Raw genomic sequence first — 11424 nt, 5'->3', positions numbered from 1 at the left:
TGCGAGAAATGTTGATGCACTCCGTTGCACTAATAGTGGGGGTGCCATTTTCCGGAGTTTCCTTGCATTTTTATTATGCCAGGATGCCACGTTGATAGATCTGCTAGTGCTGGAACACCTTTATCCAGGGCCATTAAATGGCACGCAATAAAGAGTGGTTCTAACTGTTTCGGAGTTGAATCAACTTAATTTTATTGCAGCATAAAGTTGACCAGGCAAAATGGTGTGTTGCAATTCCTTCGACACCCTTTGGTTATGCAAATAAAAGCTGCTAATTAATTCTTGCAGGATGTAGAACATTTGTTCGAAAATGCGTCATAAACATGTGTGTTTGCGGAACATTTCGTCACTCATCAAACAAGTTTAAGCTAAAAACCCCCATAAGTTATATCGCTAGTGCGTTTAGCATTCCAAACAAACTGCTCTCCCCGAATGCTGCCTCTCTCAATGGTCTATGGTTGAAAAATAAAAGAAACCCTTCATGAGTGTGCCTGTTTTCGATCGTTTTCGCACCCATACAGCCGGAGTGTGTATTTGAGATGGCGAATAAAATTGATTCGAAAAACGATACCACTCCACAGTAGCCAAAAGCAGCCGCCCGTAACGGTGTGATTAAGCCAAGCTAGTTTTAATCCCCTGTGAACAGCTCTCCCAGCGATCAGCTTTCGCTGGTAAAAAGTGAAAAATCAAGATGCGCTTCCTCTCGTACATCAACCTGCTAGTGCTGGGTGTGTTGGCACTGGTTCTAAGCGCGAATGCAGTCCCGTGCGGTTGCCCGAGGACATACCGGCCTGTGTGTGGCAGCGATAAGAAGACATACTCCAACCTGTGCGTGCTGAACTGCCGCATTGGTTCCGAATATGGCGTGAAGTCCAATCTGAAGCTGCTGCGCGAAGGACACTGCATGCAGAACGACAAGGTCGAGGAGGAGGATAAATGATGCGTCACGTTCAGCAAAATTCCTCTTTAAGTTTGCAAAATTGTACCTAGGCAGCACTTATCACGAGATCTCGAATAAAGTGTTGTAACAAACCCCTCGAAAACTGTGTGCCTGTGATGATTGTGTCCGGGAAAGAACATAACACCGGCAGCTGTACAAACATCGCGAAGGAGGCGCAACCGTTCAAGGTACAGCCCATGGCTTTGGTTCGAGATTCTAAAATATAAATTCCTCCCACCGTTTCGTTCCACCAACTGGGTCATACGAGCTGTTGGTGTCGGGAGTGAGAGCCTCATGAATAATTCAGCAAAATCGTCATCGAAATTCATTAGTTATGAATCTTCTCCGTCGCCACGGGCAATAAATTATTAGAAGTCACTAAATTGATCTCTGCCACGGAACGTGTCTCCCTGGGGGGAGTGAAAATGAAATTCCTGGGGGAGAGTCAAACAGGTTAAGCAGAAAACCAAGGGTGTATTAACCCATTTCGTCTGTTGCAAAACGGTACGGGTGTTCCTTGTTCGCAGCCCGCGCAGCTGAGCTGCTTCGCTTCCGGGTGTGTGGGAATTATTTACTCTTTTTCAAGCGCTTATTGCCAGTCAGACACCGCCTGGAGGGAGAAGTTGTCACGTATACAAAGCCACGTTTGTTTGCAAGAAAAATAACGAACAAATATTGAAGAATCGAGTTCGCAATAATAAACGGTAGGAAACTTTTCAAATATCATGACCTATTGTGATGCTTTCGATTAAAGCCTTCCACGTTTCAATTAAACTCTCGCGTACTTTGCTTCGCTGGCGATTCAAACATGCCTCTTTTTTTGCTTTCCAAAACAAAATTACCCAGGTGGAACATAAACCACTCAAATTGAAATACGCTTCGTCATCGTTTGCCAGCGTAATTAATTGACCCGTAGAGTGTTTCACCTTCATTTATTTTTGTTTTGCAAACCGATCATAACCCTATATTCCATCGATGCTACGGTGTACCAATTTCCTGGTGTTCGATGCCATTTTCCCATTTCCCAGGACCTTTCACCAACCGCAAACACAGGGAGCGCAAAGGACATGATCGAGTGGCGCGTTGTTCCGGAAATTGGAGCCAGCTCGCTTGTCCCCTGGGCGAGTGCAAAAAGATTTTTTTTGTGCGCGTTTTCCCTCCCAAACAGGTAACAGACAACTTGTTTTGCAGGAGACCGTGTCATGTTCGTGGACATCCTTCCTGTCCCGCTGGTATCCATTTGCTCGCTAGCGGAAAAGGATGCAGACGATGATTTAGTGTAAATGTCATAATTTGCCATTTTCCCACGTGTCACGCTTGCGTTCGCGTGTCCATGCCGTCGGGACCGTGGTAAATGTCAGAAAGGATTTCGTTTTTCTTCTCTACCGAGGCGAACAAGCTTCAATTCGTTCCAGGTGGTCTTTCGATAGCGGAGAGGGTGGCTCTGTAGGCAACTTTATCACACCTAATGCGGCGTGGTGTGGCATGACATTTGAGCATAAATTAAGTGTGCTTCCTTGTCCCACGAATCCGGTCAGTGGAGCAGATGCGACAGAGACGTCTTGGAGTGGCTAGTCCGTGCATCCTCACTGGCATTTCAATTTTTTTTGTGTGTGCAGCACAACGGCCAATGTTTGCCCAATTTTTCGGAAAAACGAGTACTTTTCCGGTTGTCTGGATGATGAAAACGAATAGCCAGTGATGGCGAGTGATTGCGTGTGCCGGTCCGATTAACCGAGGCGTTTTATTGCCAGGATGCAATGGAACATAAAATGCTGCCGAAAGATATTTGTGCTCCTCGCCATTCTCTGACCAATTTTGCCTTATAAATACGAGTAGGAGGAGGATATTGGCCGTTATGAGATAATAACTAAATGCATATGAAACTGTGAAATATTTGACAGAATTGAATAAAATTTTCCAAAACATATGTTGTGTATCAAAATATAACCACAATCGAAAAGCTCCGGATGCATTATTGAATATTCTTCGATTTAATCGTCGGTTCCATTTCAGGATTTAATATTAAAATGCCACCTTGTACGTCATATCGCGCAACAAACCTTTAAAAAGCGGAGCAGGTTCTGTTTGCCATCCACCACTGCGCCCAGCGTGCTGGAATGGCAATATGGAATGATATCCGTCTGCACTTTGATGCCTTGGCGCGCGGGGGTTGATATTTAGCCCTAGCGCAGCGGAACGGAATTTAATAAATATCGATCAAAAACCCGACCGAATTCGAAACCGCTCGATGTCGAGATTTGCTGCATTGCTCTGGCCTTGCCCGACCACCCGCGTAGCTCCCGTTCTTGCTCGTGCAGTTTGCAGCAGAAGCATGTTGGCTGTATTCTCGCCCCGTCTGTGGCAGCCCAAAAGGGCGAGGAACACCAATGGGTTGGAGGACGGGAAGTTCAACTGAAACTTGAAGTATTTCAGTTTTCCCAGTTCGCATTTCCCACGCCACCGCATTCGGAACCAACGCCAGTGGACCGTTGTTTGCAGTGGCGCGAAGGTTGGCCCTGTTTGCATTTAGCACTTCCTGCAAAGCAAAGTTGAGTGTGTTGTTTTTCTTCCATTTCCCTGCAACCGCCGATGGGGTTTCCCGCTGGCAGTGCATGCCCGGATTTCGACGAAATTCACGCCCACTGATAATGCAGTGCCATCTCCACATGCAGGAGGGAAAGGCCTATTGTTTGCGGAAAGTATTTGCCAATGCACGAGCGACGAAAAGGACACGAATCGTGGCAGTGCTGTTTTGCTGGCAAACAGCACAAATGGAATTGTTCACCGTGTTCTGCAAGCGTCTGGGCGAAGGACAAAAACTGTGCGTAAGCTACGCCCCAGATGCGTCCACACGCGACATTTAGTTTTTGCCAGCAATATGGACGCAAATTTAATCCTAACCTAAACACGACGCGCTTCAATCACTTTAAAACACGGCTCAGGATGAAGATGTGCCCTCGGATTGAATTAATTCTCCTGAAGGTGCGAAATACGTCACAAGAAAAGAGAGAGAGCGAAAGACCAGCATGGTAGAGCGTCCCTTTTTCCCTCATTTTACTGGATCCGTAAAGTTTCTTCGTTGTATGGTTTTTATTGGTCGAGGCAGCGGCATCATTTTCTCGAATTACGGGCTGGCTTATTTTCTCCCGAGCTCCCGGGAAAGGATTAGTGCTGGTGTCATGCCATGCTCGCGGGAACCAGCCCTGGCATACGAGTTCATTAATGCGTCAGAACGAGGCGAGACAAGTGGGATAGGATGTTTCGTTGTCTGTTTGCCCTAACATAAACCCTGTTAGCACGAGGCGAAGTTTGAGGACTTTATTGTGTTTTTCAACTAAAATAAGAACAACGTAAATGTGCATTTTATCAAGTTTGATCACGTTTATGCGAGAGCTGTCCATTTAAATTTCGCAATTCTGAAGTAGATATGGAGCAAAATTTCTGTTTTATAAACAAAGTTGGAGGCGCTATTACCGATGTTGCTCAACAACGGTCGGAGGGGATCATATCTCAAACACACTGCTTTCTTCCATCTGACACGTTTGGATGCTTGCCTTTAAAAGCATCTCTAGAAGCGTGGGGTTCACAACTTAAAAAAGCGAGCCTGGCCGAGGGCCAGAAGATGAAATAAATCCAATATGCAAACGCTGCTGCCCCTTGAAAGACAACGATACTGCGCAGATTTTCGCTGCTTGTTAGAGATTGCTCGGGATTATGGGTCTCGGGAGGGTCATTTGGTAAGTTCTAAGAACTATTTAGTAGTCGCATTATTTTTATACGAATTCTTGGTATTTTAAAACATTTCACTAAAACGCCATTCAAAGTTAGTGCTTAGTGCGCCATCTGACGGCAAAATAGTTCATCCACAAGACCGGACTCAATTTGACAGCTACTAATGTTCTGTATGTGATTGATCTACATTGACACATTGGCGACCTTGGCGCCCGCCGGGAAGTTACTCACCCGCATACTCCTTGCATTTTCGGCGCAAAAAGGACGACTTGAGGCAGCGCGGTCGATCTCGCACAGGTGGTCCATTCAGCTCGATGTGAGCCTGGGAGCTGCGTTTTCTCGAGCTGGCAGACGCGTGCGATTTCATCGAAGCTGACGCGGACCGGTCACTGCCACGCCAGTGATGCTGGGACAGCTCGGACGATCGGCGGGAGCGCGATTTCGCGCTGGCACTGTTGGCGATGGAGGCACTGGCACTAGCGGCGCCATTAACGTTGCCGCAATTCACGGCCGACCCGTTCGAGGGCCCCACATTGGCGCTGGTGGCACTTCCGTTGCTGGCACTGGTGGGCAATCGAACGGAGCTCCGGCGACGTCCGGTTCCTCCGCTCGGCACCGAACCACTCGCTTCCGCCCCGAAGATCGTGTAGATCGATGCATCCCCGGGACCGGACGTGACACTCGGCAGTGGTGACGTGATGGGCGTGATATCGCCCGGATCGAGAAGGCTGCTGAAGCGCAACTGTGGCCCCGATCCGGACCCACTCCGGATGGATACGGGCCGGACGGGACTCGGGGCTGGGAGCTCCACCACCACCGGACCAGCGCCATTCGGAGAGGTCAGTGGGCTCGTTGGTGTTTCCGGTTGCGCAAGGATACGCGCCGGTGGTGGCGTGTTCGGCAGGATCGCAATCGGTGATAGACTGTTGGCGCTTTTTCGCATCTTTCCGCACACTTGCGTTGGCCGCTTGAGTTCGTACTGACGTCGGCGGCCGCTTTCCTAGCGCGCCGTAGCGATTCCGCATCCGGTTCCGGAGCGACTAGCGCGTTGCAACGCATACCGGCCCCGACCGGAAGTGGCGTGTTCGGTGCGTATCCGGTTCGGTGTAATCGCTTGACTGGCGGCACATTTCGGCACGGGTAATGCTGGGCGGATACCGTTGGTTTTTATTGTTGACGAGAAAAGGCAGTGGAAAATTTCCTTTTAAATGCACATTTTAACATTCACTCGGGCACTTTTCACTCAGCTGCTGCATTGCATCGATTACGAATCGACTTATAGCTAACTAGAAGGCTTTCAGTCAAATAGTCCGTTTGCTTAAACAACACTGCGTACATGACGATGTATTAAAGTAGTATAATACAGTTATTTTTCAGAGACTTTAATTCACATAAGGAACTTACAAAATAATAAGCCAACATTTCCAAGTGTAAATAATACGCCACAAAAGCACAAGCATATGCTTTTAACTAAACAAAAACTCTATGTTCAAACCATCTACCCAACGAATAACCTTTTTTTCCATCAATAATTACTTGAAAATGATGTCCTTCCTACGGAACAGTGGCAAAAGAGAAAATAAACCCAACAGAATCGCCACAGCCACCAAAATATATATGGCCTTCGCGGATAGGGGTTGTTTGGCACATTTTTCTCCGTGCTAAATGGGAAACAGTTTCGCACCACCGCGTAAAGGCCTACAACGCGTTTCCGGACCAAACATCGCATTTTCCAACGCACTATACGCTGCCAAACTTTCCGCTTTTGGTTCGGGCCGATAATTTCACCCCAATCGGGAAAAATATGGAGAGTAAGCGCCACGCCAGCTCGCGAACGGGGCATTTGCATGAACACAAACGTGTAGAATGAAAGGGAGGCAAAAAAACCAGAGGAAATACGAAGTGTGACTAAGAATCGTTAAATTTTCCACCATCCTCGCATTAACGGCGAACCACGCGCCTTTTTTGCGGCATTTCCGTGGAACGGACGAACATATTTCGGTGAACGGGTGTACGAAAACCAACAAAAAAAAAACTCCACAATCAGCTCCCGACTGCGGAGAGTTTTGATTTTTAATGATTAAAATTAAGGTCACTACGTTGGCATGTAGCGAGCGCGTTCGTGTCCATCCCTAATGTAGAAGAAACTAATGTATCGCACCATTTGGATAACAATAAAGAATTCCTTCATTTTAATAAGTTTAATTAATTTGCAATAATTTCCATACATTGTTTTTCCACAACCTATTGAGAAACAGCTTGGTTTCAAAAACCGACAACTAAATTGCATCGTTGATCTTTCTGGGTGTCATTTCGGGGAGGTTTTTCCGCGGATTTTTCCAGCACAAGAGAGCCTAGTATGCATAAGCCCTCCACCCGTTGAGCACAGTTCATTATCGACACTTGCTTTGCTCCACGCGTATGGTGGATCACAGGTTCCGGATGGGTTGGGGATATTAAATAAACAAGTAAACCACATCCACAAAAAAATAACACCAAGACAATGGATTTGGCTTCCTTCTTGCCTGCCGGGAACGAACGAACCGTAGAAAGTGGCCAACCAACGGTCTCTCTCTCTCTCTCTCTCTCTCGATCAATATCGACGGCACTATCCAGTGACTTGAGGGTGGTGCTGGTTTTTATTCGGTAAACGTGCGACGCAACGACGCGGGAACCGAAGGAAAGGTTAATAAATTGACCGGCATTATGTGCCGCGGGGTTTTTGTGCCGATTTATGGGCACGTTTTAGCAGCAAAAATCGGTCACGACCGGACGGGCCGACGAAAGGGAAAACCTCCGATATTTGCGGCGGTAGAAGGATACTCGCAAAAGGTGGATCGCGAAGGAAGGACACGTTTACCGTTTATCCGATATTAAATTTTACCCGAGTTATTATTTACGAGCCACGGAGTGAAGATGCTTGTTGTTTTTGGCGAGGACAACCGGCTGCTTGTACGAGCGAAACGACGGTTAAAAAATTCGCTTCTTTTTCGCCCCAATTAATATCGCCCGCTCCGTTCGATGTCAATCTCAGCAACCAATGACTTGACTCACACATTCCCCAGCAACCGATGCAACGCCAGGAGGAGATGGTGCGTTTGACAGAGTCATCATTAAACCGTGTCCTATAAAAAATTACTCACCCCGTGAACGGTGCAAGAAGGGGTCGTGTCAAGAAGCGAGAAGAAGGTTTCTACTAGCGAAGGAGCACGTGCCAAAACGTGGCACACAATTGGCGCAAAACTTTACTGACCTGCTCCAAGACCGCACACGAAAGAAATGCGACACGAGCAAACGAAAAAAAAAAAACAAATAAATAGAAACAACCCTTTAACCGTGTCTCGCTTCACCGTTCGCTGTTTCAGCCAGAGGCCGGTTCAATATGAATTCCTCGGCGCAAATCCGTCGATGGGAATTCGTTCGTTCGGTTGAGGAGAGAGAGGCACAAAAATAGCATCCCCCTTTGAGCGTGGCCAGCGTGCCGGGTTCAAAACGGCGTGGAAAATGCAGGGAAGGTCCTCCCTCGTACCGAGATGGAGATCTGCATCGGCACAACAGGGTGTTTAAGTGCTGCTGGCAAAATAGATGGCGGCGGTGGTTTCCCGGGTGTACCAGGTCAAGCATCGTACGTTGGAGGTAAACGTGGTCCACTCTCGATTGAGAAGGGTGCAGTAGGGTTGTTTTTTGAAGTCGTTTACTGCTTTAATTCGTGCACCGTAATGCAGGCGTAAATTTAATGCACTTCTGTCGTTGCATATAGGATGATAGACGATTTTTGAATGTTATTTGTTTAAAAAAATTATAGAAGCTACAAAAAAAGACAAATTTATCAACAAAACGCACTATTCGGAAGAGTTGCAATCACAGGAAAGATAAAAAAAGGAGATAAAAAGGGAACTAGAAATTGTTATTCCCTGCCTTTCGCAGGTTTTTCGTAAGCACAAACGAGATACCGCACGATCGGGATGATTTCTAAACACTCACACAGCCTCACGTTCTGAGGAGAAAAAAAAGGGATGTATTTTTTTCTCTCTCTCGAATCCTTTACCTCAACTTATCCCTTGCGGACACGCATTTCACGTGGCCGAAGGGAAAACCCAACGACCGGAAATCCCGAGGGCACGACCAACCGTTAACTTATCCAATAAAGGGGAAGCCCAGATTTCGCCTTTGGGGCACACTTACGGCTTTAATTTTTCATTAAAATTCCTCGCTCCTTTCACACACAATCAATTCGAGCTCGCAAACACTCGATGAATCACGGCCAGGGTTTCCGCATCGTTTTCGCGCTGTTTTTAAGGCAGCTGTTTTGCTTATTTATTTTCCGGCCACTCTCCAGGTCCTCGAGTGGCTCAGTTTTTTTCTCATTCGCCCAAACACGGGAAAATGGTAAGGAACCGTTTTCGCGATGTTTCGTTGCCCGTATTTCTGCCGTTTCCCTAAATTCGCACTGTCGCGTGCCCGCGTCCGCGTTCGCCGCTTTTTGTGCTCCCCTTTTTTCCCACCGGACGGGTGGGAGAAAAGTTTGTCGATTGTCACGGGCCGAGCTTCCTGCGGCAACTGATCTTGCGGTTCGTCCCGGTGCTCGGAACCGGCCCGAACCAAGCGCCCGAAAATGGGGGTGTGTGCGCGCGCGTTCGAGCATTCGGCATTCGATCCGAATATCCGGCGGCCTAGGCCTGGCTAACGCTTTCCCGCCTCCGTTCTGCATGAGACCCGGGGCGAGCCCTTCCACGTCCTGCGCGTCCTTGCGTCGCTGCGGTAGTGTGTCACATCCCAAACCGCCCTCGATTCGACACGGCAACCTCGCCATCGGGCGCGATTTTCTCGTGCTCAGTCGGCATCATGTCACTACTCTGTTCGCTCTATCTCTCTCTCTCTCTCTTTCTCTTCCATAGCTGTATCACGAGCGTGCTCGCTTTCTGTCTCACTTACTCTAGTCACGGTGTTCAAGCTCCAACAAAACGGGCCCCATTTCGCGTGGATTTTTCTTCTGCATGCGAAGGCAAATAAAATAAAATAAAGCACAATACACTCAACACGAGGGGGATAAAAACCAAGCCCAAGAGCATGAACGAGAGAGAAAGAGAAAGCGAATGAGCGGGAAACTCTCCTCTCGCGTACGTTCCACGTGGTTTTGCGCTGGAATCGGGCACCGTACGCCGAAGGACATCGTAAACCTTTCCGGACGCGCGGGTGCTGCTTTGTGGAAGGACTTATTTTTGTTTATACCACCGATTGGGTCAGGTTTTGTGTCCACCCTTCCACCTCGCCGTTCTCACGGGTATGGGGATGAAAGAGGGCGGCTTTCGCTTTGCATTTTAAGGTTTTAATTTTTTTCAAAGCTCCTAAAGCCCGGAAGCCTTATCCACGGAGAGCACACCGCTCGAGAAGCATGGGTGTGGGTGGTTGAATTTATTTACGCGACACGGGCTAGAATCACCGTGCCATCACTCTGAATGGAATGGAGACTTTAAAACTTGTTAAATAACAAATTAATTTCCAAGAAAACAATTAAGCAACACACGCCGCCTTATCGCCCGCGGTGACACGAGACACTTTTGGATTGTTTCTGTTCGTTATTCGGCGGCAAAGTTTCGACGCCCCTCAGCGAACCAATCGTACTCGGTGGTGGTGTTTTCACGTTTCATGACTCGCAAGCGACCACGGCCACGGAAAAAGGGCCGTTCCTGGCTCGGGTCTGCACCAACCAATTCCCAGGCAAATCGAAAAGGGCAACCGCGTGGCCGTGACTGGGCGCCTCCATCGAGTCGAGCTTTAACGTGAATGAAGTTGATTATCATAACGTCGTTACATGGCGAGTCGGCCTCGAGTTCGAAGGGGGCGAGTGACTGGCAAGCGGAGCTACGTTTGTACGATAATTGGGAAAGCCCTTGCCGGAGCTTCGACCTGCTTTTGTTCTCTTGTTGGGGTGTTTTTTGTTCTCGCTGCTAGCATGTGTACACGCACCCCGAGTGCGTTTACCCCGGGGCCGGCCGGTTGGGCTCGTTTTCATTTCACCACCCGATCCAGCCGGTCTCGTATCACATTACACCACCTTAAGGCACCTCCCCACGCACACACCCGTACACCCGCACACAATGTAGCAACTCTGCGAGGGTAGTTAGGGAGGAGATTTGGGCATCGTCGTTTTTTTTTTGGCTTCGTCCTTTTTATCTCTCTTTCTCTCTCTCTCTCTCTCTCTGGTTCCCTCGTGGTGGAACAAAAATCACACCACCCGCTGGGCATTCGTGGCGCCGGGTTTCCCGTGATCTCGTCCCCCACGCGGCCGAGAACCATCCGACCGTCGCCAAGCTTTATGATGCTCGTCCTTTGGACTTTTACGACCGGCGGCGATTGCACTTTCCCAGGCCACAGCGTTGCCCATCGTTGTGTGGCACATGCTCAGCCACACCAGATGATTGCCGGAAATGATGAATAATAGACAATTTTATTTTGCCTTCTAGCTCATCCCCACTCGCCACTTCTGTATGCCATGCAAGGACGGTGCCTTGCATACGGTACGGCGTACCAGGCGCCTCCATCGGGTGCGTCAAGACCGGAGCGCTCGGTTCGAATGCCAGCACTCGTGTGCTATTTCCGTGCCGGGGCGGGATTGCGAGTAAATATTTATGCCATTAGAAGGTGATGAAATTTGAAATGGTAAAATTAATTAAAAAAAAAACGAAGGAAGGAAGCCCAACCGTATGCTATTTGGTGCTTGGGGTGAGATCATTTCTTCACTCAGC

The 11424-nt window shown here is 48.3% G+C and overlaps 1 protein-coding gene across 1 annotated transcript; it reads left to right on the top strand.

The window, feature by feature from the left end:
- Window positions 1-601: 601 nt before the first annotated feature.
- LOC128730122 (trypsin inhibitor ClTI-1-like) lies at window positions 602-940 on the top strand. The gene has a single exon (XM_053823154.1). The coding sequence runs from the start codon at window positions 692-694 to the stop codon at window positions 938-940; it is 249 nt and encodes an 82-aa protein (XP_053679129.1). The 5' UTR covers window positions 602-691.
- The last annotated feature ends 10484 nt before the right edge of the window (window positions 941-11424 follow it).

Source organism: Anopheles nili, chromosome 2 (genome assembly GCF_943737925.1).
Source record: "Anopheles nili chromosome 2, idAnoNiliSN_F5_01, whole genome shotgun sequence".
Lineage (NCBI taxonomy): Eukaryota > Metazoa > Arthropoda > Insecta > Diptera > Culicidae > Anopheles > Anopheles nili.
Note: the sequence above shows the minus strand (reverse complement) of the source record. Positions and strands in the feature narration are given on the sequence as shown.

Excerpts from the sequence above, each read along its gene's own strand:
- LOC128730122 (XM_053823154.1), top strand. The coding sequence starts at position 692 with ATGCGCTTCCTCTCGTACATCAACCTGCTAGTGCTGGGTGTGTTGGCA.